Source organism: Oncorhynchus clarkii, chromosome 20 (assembly GCF_045791955.1).
Source record: "Oncorhynchus clarkii lewisi isolate Uvic-CL-2024 chromosome 20, UVic_Ocla_1.0, whole genome shotgun sequence".
NCBI lineage: Eukaryota > Metazoa > Chordata > Actinopteri > Salmoniformes > Salmonidae > Oncorhynchus > Oncorhynchus clarkii.
Genome location: NC_092166.1, coordinates 74,562,044 through 74,585,528, shown reverse-complemented (window position 1 = coordinate 74,585,528; position 23,485 = coordinate 74,562,044). Strand labels below are relative to the sequence as shown.

The 23,485-nt window shown below is 45.0% G+C and overlaps 1 protein-coding gene across 1 annotated transcript in view; it reads right to left on the bottom strand.

The window, feature by feature from the left end:
* LOC139376898 (zinc finger matrin-type protein 4-like) overlaps nt 1–23,485 on the bottom strand; it is a 140,284-nt gene that overhangs the window by 42,925 nt on the left and 73,874 nt on the right. Inside the window, exon 5 of the mRNA XM_071119889.1 lies at nt 3,371–3,637. Coding sequence (XP_070975990.1) covers nt 3,371–3,637 — 267 coding nt within the window. The remainder of the gene's footprint in view (nt 1–3,370; nt 3,638–23,485) is intronic.

The following is a 23,485-nucleotide window of genomic DNA, read 5'->3' as shown; positions in this document are numbered from 1 at the left end:
TGCAAATGAGAACATGTTCTCAGTCAACTTACCTGGTAAAATAACGAATAAATAAATACAAAAAAATGATTGATTGATTGAGCTGTCCGTCCTGTAGCACTGTCTTAGGCGTCTCACAGTACGCACATTGCAATGTATTGCCCTGGCCACATCTGCAGTCCACATGCCTCTTGCAGGGACCCTGGGCATCTTTCTATTGGTGTTTTTCAGAGTCAGTAGAAAGGCCTCTTTAGAGTCCTAAGTTTTCATAACTGTGACCTTAATTGCCTACCGTTTGTAAGATCTTAGTGCCTTAACGACCGTTCCACAGGTGCACGTTCATTAATTGTTTATGGTTCATTGAACAAGCATGGGTGTAACGGGTGTTGTCGTCAGATGAATAGGAATCGGACCAAAGCGCAGAGTGGTAAGTGTTCATGACTTTTTATTTCAACTGAACACTAAACAAAAATAACAACGTGAATAACCGAAACCGAAACAGTCCTGTCAGGTGCAAAACACTAAACAGAAATTAACTACCCACAAAAACCATGTGGGAAAACGCTACCTAAGTATGGTTCCCAATCAGAAACAACGATAGGCAGCTGTCCCTGATTGAGAACCATACCCGGCCAAAACAAAGAAATACAAAAACATAGAAAAAAGAACATAGAATGCCCACCCAAATCACACCCTGACCGAACCAACATAGAGACATAAAAAGCTCTAAGGTCAGGGCGTGACAATGGGAAACAGTGTTAAAACCCTTTACCATGAAGATCTGTGAAGTTATTTGGATTTTTACAAATTTTCTTTGAAAGACAGGATCCTGAAAAAGGGACGTTTATTTTTTGCTGAGTTTAGTTTACTGGTAAACTTAGAATATTTCCAGTTATATACCCCCCTTTTGCAACCGTAATCAGGTCCTTGCTGTGGCTGTTAGCCAAATATTGTCCGTTAACTAAAGGGTCTCTGGTTCAAGTCCCACTCCTGCTGATTCCGCCTCAGTCACTACATCACTATGACATAACACAGTGTTAGATAATACACTGTGTAAACATATAGTTGCAGTCACTCACTCATATTTGATTATTATTATCATATTAGTCTTGATTGAGTGGCATCAGGAGCACACAAAGCACTCAACCAGAACAGCTATCCACTCATTTTTTGTATGTGTGTGTGATAGGAAAATAACACTCAAGCAGTTCACCATGGAAACGGCTCATAACAAGCCAGTCTGCCAACATAACAAATGTCAAGTTATGTACAGATGTAGGATCCAAATTTGATCACTCTTTTGTTGCTGTGAATTTGAGGGAGGGAGGGAGGGAGGGAGGGAGGGAGGGAGGGAGGGAGGGAGGGAGGGAGGGAATGAGGTCCCATGTGGCTGGTAGAGCCAGTTGGTAGAGCATAGCGATTGCAACGCCAGGGTTGTGTGTTTGATTCCCACGGAGGACCAGTACTAATCACAACAGAAAGTCACTCTGGATAAGAGCATCTGCAAAATGAGAAAAATATCAAATGATATAAAATGCCAAATGAACAGCACTTGTTTGGTATTTTAAGTGTTGCAGTTCATTTTGAGTGTGATGCAAAAGTCCAATCTTATTCATAAACAACAAATACTGTAAGTGGTTCATAAAACACCTGGACAACACCTGGACATAAAACACCTGGAAAAAAGGAACACTTATGTGAGAATGCTGTTCATTGACTACAGCTCAGCGTTCAACACCATAGTACCCTCAAAGCTCATCACTAAGCTAAGGATCCTGGGACTAAACACCTCCCTCTGCAACTGGATCCTGGGCTTCCTGACGAGCTGCCCCCAGGTGGTGAGGGTAGCTAGCAACACATCTGCCACGGTGATCCTCAACACTGGAGCTCCTCAGGGGTGCGTGCTCAGTCCCCACCTGTACTCCCTGTTCACCCACGACTGCATGGCCGGGCACGACACCATCATTAAGTTTGCTGACGACACAACAGTGGTAGGCCTGATCACAGACAACAACGAGACAGCCTATAGGGAGGAGGTCAGAGACCTGGCCGGGTGGTGCCAGAATAACAACCTCTCCCTCAACGTAACCAAGACTAAGGAGATCATTGTGGACTACAGGAAGAGGAGGACCAAGCACGCCCCTATTCTCATCAACGGGGCTGTAGTAGAGCAGGTTGAGAGCTTCAAGTTCCTTGGTGTCCACATCAACAACAAACTATCATGGTCCAAACACACCAAGACAGTAGTGAAGAGGGCACGACAAAGCCTATTCCCCATCAGGAAACTAAAAAGATTTGGCCTGGGTCCTGAGATCCTCAAAAGGTTCTACAGCTGCAACATTGAGAGCAAGTTCCTGGTTGCATCACTGCCTGGTAAGGCAATTGCTCGGCCATTGACCGCAAGGCACTACAGAGGGTAGTACGTACGGCCCAGTACATCACTGGGGCAAAGCTGCCTGCCATCCAGGACCTCTACACCAGGCGGTGTCAGAGGAAGACCCTAAAAATTGTCAAAGACCCCAGCCACCCCAGTCATAGACTGTTCTCTCTACTACCACATGGCAAGCGGTACCGGAGTGCCAAGTCTAGGACAAAAAGGCTTCTCAACAGTTTTTATCCCCAAGCCGTAAGACTCCTTAACAGGTAATCAAATGGCTACCCGTACTATTTGCATTGTGTGCCCCCCCACCCCTCTTTCACGTTGCTGCTACTCTCTGTGTATCATATATGCACAGTCACTTTAACTATACATTCATGTACATACTACCTCAATTGGGCCGGCCAACCAGGGCTCCCGCACATTGGCTACCCGAGCTATCTACATTGTGTCCCGCCACCCACCACCCACCAACCCCTCTTTTACGCTACTGCTACTCTCTGTTCATTATTTTTGCATAGTCACTTTAACCATATCTACATGACATACTACCTCAATCAGCCTGACTAACTGGTGTCTGTATGTAGCCTCGCTACTTTTATAGCCTCGCTACTGTATATAGCCTCACTACTGTATATAGCCTCACTACTGTATATAGCCTGTCTTTTTACTGTTGTTTTATTTATTTACTTACCTATTGTTCACCTAATACTTTTTTGCACTGTTGGTTAGAGCCTGTAAGTAAGCATTTCACTGTAAGGTCTACTACACCTGTTGTATTTGGCGCATGTGACAAATAAACTTTGATTTGATTTGTTATAATGTAATATAACCCTATTTTATACAAATGGATCCTAAAGTACTTCTACCGTCCAAATGTCCTACCAGTTGCTCCAGTAGTATCATAATGTGTTCCTGTAAAGTTTATTCCCCTTATAGTGCTGGTAAGCCTAACTTTATCCCTTAATAACCCCTTACCACCTGTCTTCTGACCTATAGCCCTTGTCTCCTCACCTGTAGTTTCGGTAGCGTCCAGACTGCCAGCTAGCTGCTCCAGTAGTTGTGCTCTGGCTGCATTCCTGCGATGTTTTTTCCCCTCATAGTGTTGCTGGGCCATCAGAGGGTTGTTGAACCATGCTCCACACAGACAGCAGTACTTCCCTGTCTCACCACTACCACCACTACCCACCACCACCACCGGGGGTGCTAGAGAGGAGGGCCGTGGTAGGGCAGGAGGAGCAGGGTTTGAGTCGCTGGGCTGGGGGGTGGAAGGGGATGAGTCTGGGGCAGGGAGGAAAAACAGGGCAGGAAGAAAGGGGGAGGGAGGAAGTTATGAGAAAAAAAGGTAGATGATGGTTAAGGGTGAGATTAAAGGGGAATAAAGGAGAGGAGATAACAATAGTAATAGAAGGATGGAGGAAAGGAGTGAGGAAAGGAGTGAGGAAAGGAGTGAGGAAAGGATGGAGGAAATTATGGAGGAAAGAATGGAGGAAAGGAGTGAGGAAAGGATGGGGGAAAGGATGGAGGAAAGAGGGAGAGAAAGAGCCCATTAAAATCATCTCATATAAACACACGGAGGTGATAATAGTCCATAAACATAAACCAATAATAATTGTTGTAATGTGTAGGGCCGGGACAATACCACTATCAAGATAGTTTTTCCTTGTCAAAAAATGAAAACATGAAGCAGACCTAATTCTTTGGTCCTTTAAAAACCTGCTGTATGTAAAATATTGTGCACTATTTCACATTTGACATTTTATTCATTTAGCAGTTAGTGTGTGTATAACTTGGAAAATATATACATGTGATCTGGATGACAACATGATGTTTGTTTCCAACAGTTCAACCAGTCTCGTCTTTTCTTTCCTTGCCACAACACTAACAAGTATAGCAATACTGGTATTTCCCCGGAACAAGTTTCAAACACACACACACACACACACACAAACACACACACACATACAGACACACAAACACACACACACACACACGCACGCACGCACACACAGACACACAAACACACACACACATACAGACACACAAACACACACACACACACGCACGCACGCACACACAGACACACAAACACACACACACACACACACACACACACAAGCACAAGCACCCGCACGCACACACACACACAAACACAAGCACCCGCACGCACACACAAACACAAACACACACCCGCACACACACACACACACAAACACACACACACACCACAGTCAATAAAGTGCAAGGCCAGACCAACTCTCAGGGGACTGCTGCGAGCACAGAGTAATAGATTGCTCCAGGCGTGATCTATGAAGCACAGATGAGGGTAAGAGTAAGGTCTGCACTCCTGAGAGCCATCCTACTCTGTGTAGGCTTTGTGGAGGCATTGTGCGTGTGTGTTTCACTAAATGTACAGTATATTGAATTACTTAACAAGAAGTAAACTGCCAATGCCCTAACAAACTTCAAAAACTGCACCTTCTGTATGCTACTACTACAATTCTCAACCGCATTACATTGACCCTGTATTGACCCCGTATTGACCCTGTATTGACCCCGTTGAGTATGGCTGTAATAGACCATAAACATGAATCAATAATAATTGTTGTAATGAGTATATCGGAAATTACATCTACAGTAAAACACTAACGTGGTCTCAAGAGTCACACACACACACACAAACACACAAAAACACCCCCACACCCAGATGAGGGTAAGAGAAAGGTTAACTGCACTCCAGAGATCCATCCTACTCTCAGACTGTGGAGAAAATCTGTGTGTGTCATATTTATGTTGATGCGTGTGTCCATTCATCAGACATTTTTCTCATCCCCCCATCTTCAGAAAAATAAGTGGTAGTCTTCCAGGTGACCCTGCTAATACAATGGCAGCATGGTTACCATGGAGACAGGCCATTCATAGCCTTGGCGCCGACAGGACCGACAGAATAAGACCCGGGGTCACACACTGAGGTGTGTGTGTGTGTGTGTGTGTGTGTGTGTGTGTGTGTGTGTGTGTAAGCAAACATGCTCTCACAGTCTCACTGCATAATCCGAGATTAGTCCATGAAGTGGAAAAAATGGCTTGTTTCAAGAAAGTATAAAAATACGGAAAAGTGGTGCCTGCGTATGTATTCTCCCCCTTTGCTCTGAAACCCCTAAATAAGAAGAATAAATCAGAAGTCACATAATTACTTAAATAAAGTCCACCTGTGTGCAATCTAAGTGTCACATGATCTATCACATGATCTCAGTATATATATACACCTGTTTGAAAGGCTCCAGAGTCTGCAACACCACCAAGCAAGCAGCAAGGAGCTCTCCAAACAGGTCAGGGACAAAGTTGGGTAGAAGTACAGATCAGGGTTGGATTATAAAAAAAATCTAAACTTTGTACATCCCACAGAGCACCATTAAATCCATGATTAAAAAATGGAAAGAATATGGCACCACAACAAACCTGCCAAGAGAGGGCCGCCCACCAAAACTCACAGACCAGGCAAGGAGGGCATTAATCAGAGAGGCAACAAAGAGACCAAAGATAACCCTGAAGGAGCTGCAAAGCTCCACAGAGGAGATTGGAGTATCTTTCCATAGGACCACTTTAAGCTGTACACTCCACAGAGCTGGGCTTTACAGAAGAGTGGCCAGAAAAAAAAGCCATTGTTTAAAGAAAAAAATAAGCAGGCACGTTTGGTGTTCGCCAAAAGTTATGTGGGAGACTCCCCCAAACATATGGAAGAAGGTACTCTGGTCAGATGAGACTAAAATGTTGCTTTTTGGCCATCAAGGAAAACACTATGTCTGGCGCAAACCCAACACCTCTCATTTACCCAAGAACACAATCCCACAGTGAAGCATGGTGGTGGCAGCATCAGGCTGTGGTGATGTTTTTCATCAAAAGGGACTGGGAAACCGGTCAGAATTGAAGGAATGATGGATGTTACTAAATACAGGGAAATTCTTGGGGGAAACCTGTTTCAGTCTTCCAGAGATTTGAGACTGGGACGGAGGTTCACCTTCCAGCAGGACAATGACCCTAAGCATACTGCTAAAGCAACACTCGAGTGGTTTAACGGGAAACATTTAAATGTCTTGGAATGGCCTAGTCAAAGCCAAGACCTCAGTCCAATTGAGAAACTGTGTGGTATGACTTAAAAATTGCAGTACACCAGCAGAACACATCCAACTTGAAGGAGCTGAAGCAGTTTTGTAAGAATGAGCAAAAATAGGTTTCGAATAGGTTTTGTCGTGCTCGCTTCACGACTGTCATGGTGTGCTTGGACGATGTTAGTTTGTTGGTGATGTGGACACCAAGGACCTCAACCTGCTCCACTGCAGCCCCATCGATGAGAATGTGGGCGTGCTCGGTCCTCTTTTTCCTGTAGTCCACAATCATCTCCTTTGTCTTGATCATGAGGGAGAGGTTGTTGTCCTGGCACCACACGGCCAGGTCTTTGACCTCCTCCCTACAGGCTGTCTCGTTGTTGTCGGTGATCAGGCCTACCATTGTTGTGTCATCGGAGTGCCTTGCCATGTAGTCATGAGTGAACAGGGAGTACAGGAGGGGGCTGATCACGTACCCCTGAGGGGCCCCTGTGTTGAGGATCGGCTTATGTTTTTACCTACCCTCACCACCTGGGGGTGGCCCATCAGGAAGTCCAGGATCCAGTTTTAGAGGGAGGTGTTTAGTCCCAGGGTCCTTAGCTTATTGATGAGCTTTGAGGGCACTATGGTGTTGAACGCTGAGCTGTAGTCAATTAATAGCATTTTCTCCCTTTTGTCCAGTTGGGAAAGGGCAGTGTGGAGTCCAATAGGGACTGCATCATCTGTGGATCTGTTGGGGTGGTATGCAAATTGGAGTGGGTCTAGGGTTTCTGGGATGATGGTGTTGATGTGAGCCATGACCAGCTTTTCAAAGAACTTCATGGCTACAGGTCGGTAGTCATTTATGCAGGTTACCTTTGTGTTCTTCGGCACAGGCACTATGGTGGTCTGCTTAAAACATGTTGGTATTGTAGACTCGGACAGGGAGAGGTTAAAAATGTAAGTGAAGACACTTGACATTTGGTCAGCGCATGCTCGCAGTACAAGTCCTGGAAATCCGTCTGGTCCTGCGGCTTTGTGAATGTTGACCTGTCTAAAGGTCTTACTCACATCAGCTGCGGAGAGCGTGATCACACAGTCTTCCGGTACAGCTGGTGCTCTGTTATTTTCCTTGAAGCGAGCATAGAAGTAGTTTAGCTCGACGGTAGGCTCGTGTCACTGGGCAACTCTCGGCTGTGCTTCCCTTTGTAGTCTGTAATAGTTTGCAGGCCCTGCCACATCCGACGAGCGTCAGAGCCGGTGTAGTACGACTCGATCTTAGTCATGTGTTGACGCTTTGCCTGTTTGATGGTTCATCGGCGGGCATAGCGGGATTTCTTATAAGCTTCCGGGTTAGAGTCCCGCTCCTTGAAAGTGCCAGCTCTTGCCTTTAGCTCGGTGTGGATGCTGCCTCTAATCCATGGCTTCTGGTTGGGGTATGTATGTATGGTCACTGTGGGGGTGACGTCATCGATACACTTATTGATGTTTCCAATGACAGATGTGGTGTACTCCTCTATGCCATCGGAGGAATCCCGGAACATACTCCAGTCTGTGCTAGAAAAACAGGGGGCGTGCTCTGTAGCTTAGCATCTGCTTCATCTGACCACTTTTTTATTGATCTAGTCACTGGTGCTTCCTGCTTTAATTTTTGCTTGTAAGCAGGAATCAGGAGGATGGAATTATGGTCAGATTTGCCAAATGGAGGGCGAGGGAGAGCTTTGTATGCATCTCTGTGTGTGGAGTATAGGTGGTCCAGAGTTATTTTCCCTCTGGTTGCACATTTAACATGCTGATAGAAATTAGGTAAAACTGATTTAAGTTTCCCTGCATTACATTTCCCGGCTACTAGGAGTGCCGCCTCTGGGTGAGCGTTTTCCTGTTTGTTCATGGCAGAATACAGCTCATTCAATGCTGTCTTGGTGCCAGCCTCAGTCTGTAAACAGCTACAAAGAATATAGATGAAAACTCTCTCGGTAGGTAGTGTGGTCTGCAGCTTATCATGAGAAACTCAGGCGAGCAATAGCTTGAGACTTCCTTAGATATCGTGCACCAGCTGTTGTTTACAAAAATACATAGACCGCCGCCCCTTGTCTTACCAGGCGCCACTGTTCTATCCTGACAGTATATCGTATAACCAGCCAGCTGTATTACGTTGTTCAGCCACGACTCCGTGAAGCATAAGATGTTACAGTTTTTAATGACCCGTTGGTAGGCATGTTGTGTAAATCAAATGATACAAACCCCTCAAAAATATATTTTAATTCTAGGTTGTAAGGCAACAAAATAGGAAAAATGCAGAGGGAGGGGTGTGTTAGGTCTATAGCCAAATACTGTAGTGTGAGAGAGCTCTGGTGCCAGATGGCTTTGTCCAACTGTCTACTTCTACCCTCTACACTGTGCTAGTGTCACTAAAGCTCTACTCAGAAAATACCATTGCATTTTTCACTTCATACTTTTATCATATATTTCACATTTTCAGTTTTACATTTCATACAGTATACCACATATGATGGCTCTGTAGGCTACAGTATATATTAGGACCTATTCTTGTGTGGTCCATGTCTTGTTGAGCATATCATTCATCATTCGCTCCTAATCATTATTTGTCTCTGTCTCTATTCAATATTCAATTAATGCTTTATTCGCATGAATGGACTTTTACCGAAGCAATGTCTATGAACTATTACACAAATATGTTTGTGTGGGGGAGTGTGTGTGTGTGTATGTGTGTGTGTGTGTGTGTGGGGGGGGGGGGGTGTATATATATGTGTGTGTGTACATAGAGATAGAGAGGAGTGTGTGTATGTGTTGGTAATGCCGTGAGCTCGTTAGTTAATCACACATTGGCTAAATGGGGTCTGTTTCACATAGTTACAGTATCTAAGGCTGTCTCTCTATACCTCTCACCACCTCCCACTCAACACACACACACACACACACACACACACACACACACACACACACACACACACACACACACACACACACACACACACACACACACACACACACACACACACTTTTGTATGAACATTTTAGTTGCACGGACAAAATAATGAATGATGTTCAGGGATTTTGGTTTGAATTCAGGTATTACATGTCACAATGTTTTGCTCAGAATGGACTCACACATAACATGTTATTATATCAGTTTTTTTTTTTTTTTTTTTTTTTTTTTGAAAAAAAGAAAATGGTGTGACCATTTGCATAAATTCAGAAATTAACATAAAGGGGTGGAAAAGGGCTGCAATCACCAAAGACCGGCTCTGTCTACCCTACCTGCACTCACACACCTGCGCTGCCTAGACTGACTCATTAATTACTGGTGTTGTCACGTTCTGTTGCATAATTCAATACGTGTGTCAATATAAGGATACCTTCAGTGTAAAAATCAACAGACTTGGTTCTAGATTACACCTATCTAAACAGACTTTACATATCAGGATACAGTGCAAAGATCAACAGGCTTGGTTCTAGATTACACCTATCTAAACAGACTTTACATATCAGGATACAGTGTAAAAATCAACAGGCTTGGTTCTAGAGTACACCTATCTAAACAGACTTTACATATCAGGATACAGTGCAAAGATCAACAGGCTTGGTTCTAGTGTACACCTATCTAAACAGACTTTACATATCAGGATACAGTGCAAAGATCAACAGGCTTGGTTCTAGAGTACACCTATCTAAACAGACTTTACATATCAGGATACAGTGTAAAAATCAACAGGCTTGGTTCTAGATTACACCAATCTAAACAGACTTTACATATCAGGATACAGTGTAAAAATCAACAGGCTTGGTTCTAGATTACACCTATCTAAACAGACTTTACATATCAGGATACAGTGCAAAGATCAACAGGCTTGGTTCTAGAGTACACCTATCTAAACAGACTTTACATATCAGGATACAGTGTAAAAATCAACAGGCTTGGTTCTAGATTACACCTATCTAAACAGACTTTACATATCAGGATACAGTGTAAAAATCAAGAGGCTTGGTTCTAGATTACACCTATCTAAACAGACTTTACATATCAGGATACAGTGTAAAAATCAACAGGCTTGGTTCTAGAGTACACCTATCTAAACAGACATTTTTAAATGTGTGTATATGTGACCATTAACATTTGATTTGATACACGCAGTCACACACACGCGCAAGCACGCACGCACACACACACACACAGAAACATAACACACACAAACACACACACAAACACACACACACACTCATCCTCACTTACAGCTACGGTAACTAATAGGGTGTAGAAACATTGGGATTTGACTTGCAGCCAGACGGAAACCAGTGTCTAGGGAGTGGCATTGCATATAGTAATGGATGTCAATGACAGTTTGGGTTAGCTTTGAAATAACTTTGTTCTACTTCTTGGAAAGTGTCAGTTCAATTACCTCACACGCACCTGCTCACATGCACACACACACACACACACACACACACACACACACACACACACACACACACACACACACACACACACACACACACACACACACACACACACACATAAAGTGTCAGTTTGGTGAAGGTGCTTTCAGGGAAGTTGCCATGGTTTAGTGACAGAAAGACCTGGACGGAAGGACAGAATGAGAGAGAGAGAGAGAGAGAGAGAGAGAGAGAGAGAGAGAGAGAGAGAGAGAGAGAGAGAGAGAGAAAAAGAAAGGAAGACAAGTGGAGGAGGATGGAAGGATAGATCAGGAGAGATTAGAATCAAAAGTAACCTTCAGCACACACACACACGTCTCTCTCTCTCTCTCTCTCTCTCACTCACTCTCTTTACCTCTCTCTCTCACTCGCTCTCTTTACCTCTCTCTCTCACTCACTCTCTTTACCTCTCTCTCTCTCTCACACACACACACACACGTCTCTCTCTCTCTCACTCGCTCTCTTTACCTCTCTCTCTCGCTTTCTTTACCTCTCTCTCTCACTCGCTCTCTTTACCTCTCTCTCTCACTCACACACAGATGTCTCTCTCTCTCTCACTCGCTCTCTTTACCTCTCTCTCTCTCACACACACACACACGTCTCTCTCTCGCTCACTCGCTCTCTTTACCTCTCTCTCTCACTCACAACAAAACACCTCTCGCTCACACACATCTCTCTCTCTATCTCAATTCAATTCATAGATGTTTTATTGGCATGGGAAACATATTGCCAAAGCAATCTCTCTCTCTTTCGTCGGAGTGCATGCTGGGAGTGAGTCGGGAAGCAGGAGCGATTGTGAGAGCGACTGATTTTTTTTACACTATATAGGGTTTTCGGTGTTTTCAGCGTGTGTGTGGGTATGTGTGTGTGTATATATATATATATATATATATATATATATATATATATATATTGTTTAGTTGTTTTAAGGTTATTTTTGTCTCACTGTCACTAATCACGTATAGGGGTGGTGTGAGGGCGCAACCAGCGTGTGGCACTAGTTGCAATGGCCACTCGCAGGGGGTTGGGGTTTGAATAACTAAGTCGGTGGCAAAGAGTAAAGATTCTTGCTTCAGCAGGGTGTTTAGTTTAGCAGTGGATGCTATCATTGGGTGCTATCATTGGGTATAATAGCATAAAATCAGCCTCAAGGATGAATAGCACTCTAGTGATATTCTTAGATTCCATTGCTGAGGTGAATACGATAGTTGAGAGTGGTGTTGTGTTGCGGGATACACAGACGTCGGTATTTTTATGAATCTTGTGAAGAAAATTATACTTTCTAATGTGCCATCATTTGTTAGAGATGAAGTGTTGGAGGGAGAGTTATCTCATCATGGTCAACCTTGCCAGGTCGCAATTGTAAATGAGAACTTGTTCTCAACTTGCCTACCTGGTTAAATAAAGGTGAAATAAATAAATAAAACCTGTATCTACAATAAAAAAGGTTATTTTTGGATGCTAATCTCCTTTGCTGAAACATGTCGTGTCTCATAGGAGACAAGTGCACATGATTTTAAATAAGGATACTCACGAACTGAGCGTTCAGTTTTAAAATTGACGGATTTGATTGTGTTCTACGCTTCTACTGAATCACCGAAACGCTTTGGCTGCGGAAGTGGGGGGCATTTGATACGTTAATGTCCAGAGAACGAGAGGCAGGGCCCGGTAGCAGCTCTCGTGCTGGTCCAGCTAATGCACCACCGCGAAAGCATGAACATGCTAAGTGTTCAGGAGAAGGTGGGCAGATGTGGTTGGTAGAGTCGGAAAGGAGAGCGGTGTGGCTATGGGAGCAATTGTGGTGGATCAGAGTAAAGAGGGAGGGGGAAACAGCCGGTGAGACTGGGACTGGGGTTGCTGAGTCGGTGTTGGAAAATGAAATTGGAGTTCAAGAGGAGATTGAAAGAATGGAAAATGAAGCAGCTGTTTTCAAAGTACCATGGGTGAAGAGGAAGAATGTAAGGTGTGATGAAGGTTCTAATTCTAACAGGAAGGAAGAGATGATAAATCAGTTGAGGATAAACAGGTTGTAGAGATGGTGTTTCTCTGGGGAGGATAGCGAGAGTGAGTCATATAATGCATCACAACAAAATAGCGAGAGAAATTAGGTGGAAGGGAGGTATGGGATTGAGAAGGTACGTCAATTTCTGATATTGACATAAGGGAAGAAATATATGTATGATTATAATGTAACAGATTTTTTTCTGAAGGTGATTTGTTTGTTGAATCAGCAAAGTTTCTGATGTCAAAAATAACGGGGGGAGGTTTGACAAGCCCTGAAATCGTTAGACTGTTTTCTGTCTATTCCTTTGTAAAAAAAAAAAATCAGCCGTGAGCAGTATTAAGATTTCTTCTTTAAACGTAAATGGGGCGAGAGACATTAAACAAAGAGCTGTGGTATAGGAGTTAATTAAGGGAAAGGGAAGTGACATAGGTTTCTACAAAAGACGTATAGTAATATTGAAAATGAAGTTGTTGCAACAGGATGGGGGGGGGGGCAGTGGTGTGTAGTCATACAGTGCCTTGCGAAAGTATTCGGCCCCCTTGAACTTTGCGACCTTTTGCCACATTTCAGGCTTCAAACATAAAGATATAAAACTGTATTTTTTTGTGAAGAATCAACAACAAGTGGGACACAATCATGAAGTGGAACGACATTTATTGGATATTTCAAACTTTTTTAACAAATCAAAAACTGAAAAATTGGGCGTGCAAAATTATTCAGCCCCTTTACTTTCAGTGCAGCAAACTCTCTCCAGAAGTTCAGTGAGGATCTCTGAATGATCCAATGTTGACCTAAATGACTAATGATGATAAATACAATCCACCTGTGTGTAATCAAGTCTCCGTATAAATGCACCTGCACTGTGATAGTCTCAGAGGTCCGTTAAAAGCGCAGAGAGCATCATGAAGAACAAGGAACACAAAAGGCAGGTCCGAGATACTGTTGTGAAGAAGTTTAAAGCCGGATTTGGATGCAAAAAGATTTACCAAGCTTTAAACATCCCAAGGAGCACTGTGCAAGCGATAATATTGAAATGGAAGGAGTATCAGACCACTGCAAATCTACCAAGTGTAACGGTTTTCTATATGAGAAGAAGAGTCGGACCAAAATGCAGCGTGTAGATTTCGATCCATGTTTTAATAAACAAACGTAAAACACGAATCAATACAAACACTACAAAAATAAAGACCGTAATGAACGTAACGAAAACCTAAACAGCCTATCTGGTGAAAACACATAGACAGGAACAATCACCCACAAACACACAGTGAAACCCATGCTACCTAAATATGGTTCCCAATCAGAGACAATGACGAACACCTGCCTCTGATTGAGAACCATATCAGGCCGAACATAGAACTGGACAAACTAGACATGTAACATAGAATGCCCACTCAGATCACACCCTGACCAACCAAAACATAGAAACATACAAGGTACACTATGGTCAGGGTGTGACAGTACCCCCCCCCCCCCCCAAGGTGCGGACTCCGGCCGCAAAACCTGAACCTATAGGGGAGGGTCTGGGTGGGCATCTGTCCGCGGTGGCGGCTCTGGCGCTGGACGTGGACCCCACTCCATAATAGTTTTAGTCCACCTCCTTAGCGTCCCTAGATAGGTTACCCTCCTTAATGACCGCTCGGGACAGAGGGGCAGCTCGGGACACAGGTAGCTCGGGACTGATGGGTAGCTCAGCACTGAGAGGAAGCTCAGCACTGAGAGGAAGCTCAGCACTGAGAGGAAGCTCAGCACTGAGAGGAAGCCCAGCACTGAGAGGAAGCCCAGGCAGGTAGTTGGATCTAGCAGATCCTGGCTGACTGGAGAATCTGGAAGAGTCTGGTCGACTGACAGATCTGGAAGAGTCTGGTCGACTGGCAGATCTGGAAGAGTCTGGTCGACTGGCAGATCTGGAAGAGTCTGGTCGACTGGCAGATCTGGAAGAGTCTGGTCGACTGGCAGATCTGGAAGAGTCTGGTCGACTGGCAGATCTGGAAGAGTCTGGTCGACTGGCAGATCTGGAAGAGTCTGGTCGACTGGCAGATCTGGAAGAGTCTGGTTGACTGGCAGCTCTGGCTGCTCCATGCTGATTGGCTGCCCCATGCTGACTGGCAGCTCTGGCTGCTCCATGCTGACTGGCAGCTCTGGCTGCTCCATGCTGACTGGCAGCTCTGGCTGCTCCATGCTGACTGGCAGCTCTGGCTGCTCCATGCTGACTGGCGGCCCTGGCTGCTCCATGCTGACTGGCGGCCCTGGCTGCTCCATGCTGACTGGCGGCCCTGGCTGCTCCATGCTGACTGGCGGCCCTGGCTGCTCCATGCTGACTGGCGGCCCTGGCTGCTCCATGCTGACTGGCGGCCCTGGCTGCTCCATGCTGACTGGCGGCCCTGGCTGCTCCATGCTGACTGGCGGCTCTGGCGGCTCCATGCTAACTGGCAGCTCTGGCGGCTCCTTGCAGACTGGCAGTTCTGAACAGGCGGGAGACTCCGGCAGCGCTGTAGAGAAGGAAGGCTCTAACAGCGCTAAACAGGCGGGAGACTCCGACAGCGCTGAAGAGGAGGAAGGCTCTGGCAGCGCTGGACAGGCGAGGCGCACTGTAGGCCTGATGCGTGGTGCTGGCACTGGTGGTACTGGGCCGAGGACACGCACAGGAAGCCTGGTGCGGGGAGCTGCTACCGGAGGGCTGGGGTGTGGAGGTGGTACTGGAAAAACCGGACCGTGCAGGCGCACTGGAGCTCTTGAGCACCGAGCCTGCCCAACCTTACCTGGTTGAATGCTCACGGTCGCCCTGCCAGTGCGGCGAGGTGGAATAGCCCGCACTGGGCTATGCAGGCGAACCGGAGACACCGAGCGCAAGGCTGGTGCCATGTAAGCCGGCCCAAGGAGACGCACTGGGGACCAGCTGCGTAGAGCCGGCTTCATGGCATTAGGCTCGACGCTCAATCTAGCCCGGCCGACACGCGGAGCTGGAATATACCGCACCGGGCTATGCACCCGCACTGGAGACACCGTGCGCACCACTGCATAACACGGTGCCTGTCCGGTCTCTCTAGCCCCCAGGTAAGCACAGGGAGTCTGCCCAGGTCTCCTACCTGGCGTAGCCATACTCCCTGTTAGCCCCCCCCCAAGAAATTTTTGGGGCTGCCTCTCGGGCTTCCATCCGCGTCGCCGTGCTGCCTTCTCATACCAGCGCCTCTCTGCTTTCACAGCCTACATTCTACGATAACCTTCCTCGCACTGCTCCAGCGAATCCCAGGCGGGCTCCGGCACTCTCCCTGGGTCGGCCGCCCACCTGTCGATCTCCTCCCAAGTAGTATAGTCCATACTCCTGCTGTCCATAACGTCCTCCCATGTCCATTCCTCTTTACGCTGCTGTTGCTGCCTGTTGACACGCTGCTTGGTCCGTTGGTGGTGGGTGATTCTGTAACGGTTTTCTATATGAGAAGAAGAGTCGGACCAAAATGCAGCGTGTAGATTTCAATCCATGTTTTAATAAACAAACGTAAAACACGAATCAATACAAACACTACAAAAATAAAGACCGTAATGAACGTAACGAAAACCTAAACAGCCTATCTGGTGAAAACACATAGACAGGAACAATCACCCACAAACACACAGTGAAACCCAGGCTACCTAAATATGGTTCCCAATCAGAGACAATGACGAACACCTGCCTCTGATTGAGAACCATATCAGGCCGAACATAGAACTGGACAAACTAGACATGTAACATAGAATGCCCACTCAGATCACACCCTGACCAACCAAAACATAGAAACATACAAAGTAAACTATGGTCAGGGTGTGACACCAAGACCTGGCCGTCCCTCTAAACTTTCAGCTCATACAAGGAGAAGACTGATCAGAGATGCAGCCAAGAGGCCCATGATCACTCTGGATGAACTGCAGAGATCTACAGCTGAGGTGGGAGACTCTGTCCATAGGACAACAATCAGTCGTACATTGCACAAATCTGGCCTTTATGGAAGAGTGGCAAGAAGAAAGCCATTTCTTAAAGATATCCATAAAAAGTGTCGTAAAAGTTTGCCACAAGCCACCTGGGAGACACACCAAACATGTGGAAGAAGGTGCTCTGGTCAGATGAAACCAAAATTGAACTTTTTGGCAACAATGCAAAACGTTATGTTTGGCGTAAAAGCAACACAGCTGAACACACCATCCCCACTGTCAAACATGGTGGTGGCAGCATCATGGTTTGGGCCTGCTTTTCTTCAGCAGGGACAGGGAAGATGGTTAAAATTGATGGGAAGATGGATGGAGCCAAATACAGGACCATTCTGGAAGAAAACCTGATGGAGTCTGCAAAAGACCTGAGACTGGGACGGAGATTTGTCTTCCAACAAGACAATGATCCAAAACATAAAGCAAAATCTACAATGGAATGGTTCAAAAATAAACATATCCAGGTGTTAGAATGGCAAAGTCAAAGTCCAGACCTGAATCCAATCGAGAATCTGTGGAAAGAACTGAAAACTGCTGTTCACAAATGCTCTCCATCCAACCTCACTGAGCTCGAGCTGTTTTGCAAGGAGGAATGGGAAAAAATTTCAGTCTCTCGATGTGCAAAACTGATAGAGACATACCCCAAGCGACTTACAGCTGTAATCGCAGCAAAAGGTGGCGCTACAAAGTATTAACTTAAGGGGGCTGAATAATTTTGCACGCCCAATTTTTCAGTTTTTGATTTGTTAAAAAGGTTTGAAATATCCAATAAATGTCGTTCCACTTCATGATTGTGTCCCACTTGGTGTTGATTCTTCACATAAAAATACAGTTTTATATCTTTATGTTTGAAGCCTGAAATGTGGCAAAAGGTCGCAAAGTTCAAGGGGGCCGAATACTTTCGCAAGGCACTGTAAAAGCTCAAAAAGTGGGGGTGTGGCTATCCTGTTCTCAAAAGGGTTTTTGCCTTTGCCATATGAGGTTAAAGAGGTGGTTGAGGGGAGGTTATTAAACGTTAGAGCGAGGTATGAAAACATCACTATGTGTTAATAAATGTACATGCCCCAGTGGTGGCAGTTGAGAGGGTATGTTTTAGAGACATCAAATACCATTGAGAAATGTAACATTGAGGATTATTTATTTCTTGCTGGGGATTTTAACTGCACAGTCAGTGACTTAGATAGAAACCACAAAGAACCTCATATAGCCTCAAGGACATTTTTAATATGCCTTATTGTAACACATGAACTGTGTGATATTTGGCGGAGCCAACATGGAGGCACGAGACAGAACACATGGGCGGGCTCATGTGAGAGAGAACACCATCGTTCTGGTCTGGAAATCAAGTGTAATAATCCCAGTGGGATTTTCTGATCATAACAGAGGTGGTGTTCATTAACCCTGTAAAACCCAAAAGCGCATACTGGCATTTGAATATAACTTTATTGAGTGATGCTCACTTCAGGAACTGTTTTAGTTTTTTTCTGAGAGAGGTGGAGGTCTCAAAAGGCCAGTTTTGTATCCCTTCAACAGTGGTGGGATATATGGAAAATCCAGATTTAACAATTCTGTAATCAATACACAATGAACGTCACAAGTGGCATCGCTAGATCAATGAACGCCCTAGAGTCTGAAATAGTGTAACTCCTGACTCTTGAGACCACAGGAGATCAAGCCAGCAGCATATCACTCTGCATCCCACTGCTGGCTTACCTCTGAAGCTAAGCAGGTTTGGTCCTGGTTGGTCCCTGGATGGGAGACCAGATGCTGCTGGAAGTGGTGTTTGAGTGCCAGTAGAAGGCACTCTTTCCTCACGTAAAATAAATATATATATCCCAGCGAAATGAAGTGATGACCATGATGAGATAACTCTCCCTCCAACACTTCATATATGTATATCCCAGGGCAGTGATTGGGGACGTTGCCTTGTGTAGTGTTCTGTCTTTCTGATGGGATGTTAAGTGGGTGTACTGAAGATCCAATGGTACTTATTGTAAGAGTAGGGTTTTAACCCTGGTGTTCTGTCTGAAATCCCAATCTGGCCCTCATACCATCACAGTCACCTAATCATCCCCAGCTTACAATTGGCTCATTCATCCCTCCTCCTGTAACTATTCTCCATGTTGTTGCTGTAAGTGAGAATGTGTTCTCAGTCAACTTACCTGGTAGAATATATATTTATAAAAAAATGTAGGCCATACTCAGGCCCTCAAGACAAAAAAAATCTGTGTTAGCAGACCTGCTGGGTATGAGGGGGCATTGGTGAGAAGTAAGTTTCAGGGAATCTCTGAAATGGATGCCTCATTTACATTTTTCTTCGGTTTAGAGATAAAGAATAGAAAAATAAGAATTATTCATTGCCTCAAATCAGCTTCTGGACAGGAGCTCCCTAGCCCTAGTGAAATTAGAAAGAGGGCAGTAGAGTTCTGAGCTCTACAAGAGGATAAAGAGGATGTAACAGTGACTCAGCAGTTCCTTGAGGGGCTCCCACAGGTGGCTGCAGAAGCTCAGGTTGAACTAGAGCAACCATTGTCTTTGCAGGAGCTATATGCTGCATTAACAGTCATGTAAAATGGAAGGGCACCAGGCATTGATGGGCTTCCCGTTGACTTTTTAAAGTCTTTTTGGGCCATGTTGGGAGAGGTTTGGCTAGCAGTAGTTAACAATAGTTTGACCGGAGGGTTACTACTGATAAGCTGCGGGAGGGCTGTCCTCACCCTACTGCCAAAAAGGGTGACACTAGGATGGTGAAGAACTGGAGGCCGGTGGCTTTATTGTGCACTGATTATAAGATTCTGTCCAAGGCTTTGTCCAACAGGCTGAAGGATGTGATGGGGCAGTCCTACTGTGTTCCTGGCAGGGAGATAAGAGATAACATTTCCCTGATTCGTGATTTTTTGGACGTCTCTAGGGCTATTGGGTTGGATGCTGGTCTAATTTCAATTGATCAGGAAAAGGCATTTGACCGAGTTGAACATCAATACTTATGGCACACGTTTAAGGCATTTGGTTTCAGCTCTGGTTTTATTGCCATGATCAGGGTGATATACGATGACATTGAAAGTGTACTGAAAGTTAACGGTGGCTTGAGTGCTCCTTTTAAGGGAGGCACCACTCCGCCAGAGCCCTCACCTCCTCCTTGTAGGGTGTCTCATCGCTGTTGGTAATCAGGCCTACCACTGTTGTGTTGTCTGCAAATTTGATGATGGAGTTAGAGGTGTGCCTGGCTACGCAGACATAGGTAAACAGGAAGTGCAGGAGGGGTCTGAGCAGGGGTCCCTGTGTTGAGGATTAGCGTAGTGGAGGTGTTGTTGCCTACCTTCACCGCCTGGGGGCGGCCCATCAGGAAATCCAGGACCCCGAGCTTAATAATGACCTTGGAGGGTAATATGGTGTTGAAGGCTGAGCTGTAGTCAATGAACAGCATTCTTCCATAGGTATTCCTCTTGTCCTGATTTGATAGGGCAGTGTGTAGTGCGATGGCGATTGCATCATCAATGGATCTTTTGGCGCGGTATGCAAATTGCAGTGGGTCTAGGGTGTCGGGTAAGGTGGAGGTGATCCTTAACTAGCCTCTCAAAGCACTTCATGATGACAGAAGTGAGTGCTACGGGGCGATAGTCATTTAGTTCAGTTACCTTTGCTTTCTTGGGTATAGAAACAATGGTGGACATCTTGAAACAATTGGGGACAACAGACTGGGATAGAGAGAGATTGAATATGTCCATAAACACTCCAGCCAGCTAGTCTGCGCATGCTCTGAGGGTGCGGCTAGAGGTGGGCCGGCAGCTTAGCGAGGGTTAAGACGCCTAACTGTCTTACATTGGCTATGGAGAACGGGTGAGTGGTTATAACTGTGTGCTTCTGACCTTGGTGGTTAGGGGGGATTATGTTGGCTTGTTAGGAGCAAAATGGAATCCAGTAGAAGTATTGATCAGTTTGGGGTTGCGGGCTGGTTTCTAATAGGGGCTATGGATGGGCCGAATGAACTGAACACAAGCACACACCCGGACAAACACACATGCACACACGTGCACTCACACACTCAAGTACACACAGACAAGCACGCACCCACTGTCTAGAAAAGCTGACTGATAGTGACTTTGAACCCTGAGCCTGAACTCTATTGGAGAATACTGTGTAGGTAAACCTATTAGCGATCAATGTCTATGTTCAATCAGTTATTAAATGAAGCCCTAAATTTACATTATGGGTGATTCAATGCAAGGACTGGACAAATTTTTTTTCTCATCTCAGATTGTTCTCACATATGAACTTAATTGGGAGGAAGTGGCCATTTTAGGCCCTTTTTAGTAGCCAGGTCACACCAGGTCAACTTCAGTATTCAACGTCTGTCCAGGTCCTCAGGTCGTCGGTCGGTTGTTGCTTTCAATACCCCGTCCACTAGGAGCGCTTATTACCATCTAGCAGGCTCACGACTTGCTAGGCCACTGTGGCTCCCAAGACCACAGGTTCAATCGTACTGCTAGGCACTCAATTAAAAAATGTATGTTTTAAACCTATCCCAATCCTTTACCTTTACCTCAGCCATTCATAACCCTATCACAAACCTATGCATAGTCACTTTACCTCTACCTACATGTACAAATTACGCCCACCCAACTAGTATCACTGCTCTGGACGGTTCTGACTTAGAATATGTGGACAACTATAAATACCTAGATGTCTGGCTAGACTGTAAACTGTCCTTCCAGACTCAAATTACGCATCGCCAATCCAAAGTTAAATCAAGAATCGGCTTCCTATTTCGCAACAAAGCCTCCTTCACTCATTCTGCCAAACATACCCTTGTAAGACGGACTATCTTACTGATCTTTGACTTCGGCGATGTCATTTACAAAATAGCCTCCAACACTCTACTCAGCTAATTGAATGCAGTCTATCTAATGCAATGCCAAACGTTTTGTCATCAAAGCCCCATTTACCACCCACCACTGTGACCTGTATGCTTTCGTTTGCTGGTCCTTGCTACATATTTGTCGCCAAACCCACTGGCTCCAGGTCATCTATAAGTCTTTGCTAGGTAAAGCTCCGCCTTATGTCAGCTCACTGGTCACCATAGCTACACCCACCCGTAGCACGCGCTCCAGCAGGTATGGTTACTGGTCATCCCCAAAGCCAACACCTCCTTTGGCCACCTTTCCTTCCAGTTCTCTGCTGACAATGACTGGAACGAATTGCAAAAATCACTGAAGTTGGAGACTTATATCTCCCTCACTAACTTTAAGCGTCAGCTGTCAGAGCAGCTTACCAATCGCTGCAGCTGTACACAGCCTATCGGTAAATAGTCCATCCAACCAACTACCTACTTCATCCCCATATTTGTTTTTGTTTTTCTGCTCTTTTGCACACCAGTATTTCTACTTGCACATCCTCCTCTGCACATATATCACTCCAGTGTAAATTGCTAAATTGTATTACTTCGCCACTATTCATGAAATTAGTTACATAGGTCCCTCTCCTCACAACAAACAAATTTGCCTCAAGGACCCATAAGTTCGGCCATGATGATTTTTTCCAGCATTTAGAATTTTGTGAAAAACACTTAAAACGCTACTCATCTGGCACAGAATGACTGATCTACATGGAACTTAATATATAGACCAAGGTCTCTCAACGCAATATTTTCCAGTTTAGCATCTCAAACAACATGGGTCCCACCGAACAATAAACATTCACGTGGGCGTGTCTGGCACATAAATGTATAAACCACACACAGATATTGGTGTTGTAACAAAACGTGATACACATGTTCCAAACACTGTCATCCAAACACTGTCATATGCAAGCATATTAAGATTGACCACAAGGTGACACTGTAATGGGCACACGTTTATATCTCTTGATCTGTTTGACTCTGAGATTTGAAAATTGGCACACATGCTTTGGGATGTGAGTCTAGCCAACCTGTAGAGTATGGTTCAGTTTGGCCGCATGGTGGTACATGGCTTGTAGCGGCCATGTTGTTTGAGCTAGACTCTTGGGAAATATTGTTTTTAATATACGTTTCAAGTAGTCAACATATTAGAACATGGTTCAAAATACATAAAAAGCATATTGCAGGGTTTGATTTTCAATGGCTGCTTGCAGCTATACTTTAATCTGTCTTTATTCTTTTCTAGCAATGAATTTGCTACTGCTGCTGGACATTTGAAGAGGATTTACTTCCAATGCTCATGCTACATTGTTTCACCTCCCTCAGTTGTATGATTGTAAGCCGCTCTGGAAAAGAGTGTCTGTTGAATGATTGAAATATAAATATAAAATGTAGACATACACTGAGTATAGAAAACATTAAGAACACCTACTCTTTCCATGACATAGACTGACCAGGTGAAAGCTATGATCCCTTATTGATGTCACTTGTTAAATCCACTTCAATCAGTGTACATGGAGGGGAGGTGACAGGTTAAATAAGGATTTTTAAGCCTTGAGACAATTGAGACATGGATTGTGTATGTGTGCCATTCAGAGGGTGAATGGGCAAGACAAAATATTTAGGTTAGGTTCCAGGCAGATCGGTAGGTTCCAGGCAGATCGGTTTGTCAAGAACTGCAACACTGCTGCGTTTCTCACACTCAACAGTTTGCCGTGTGTATC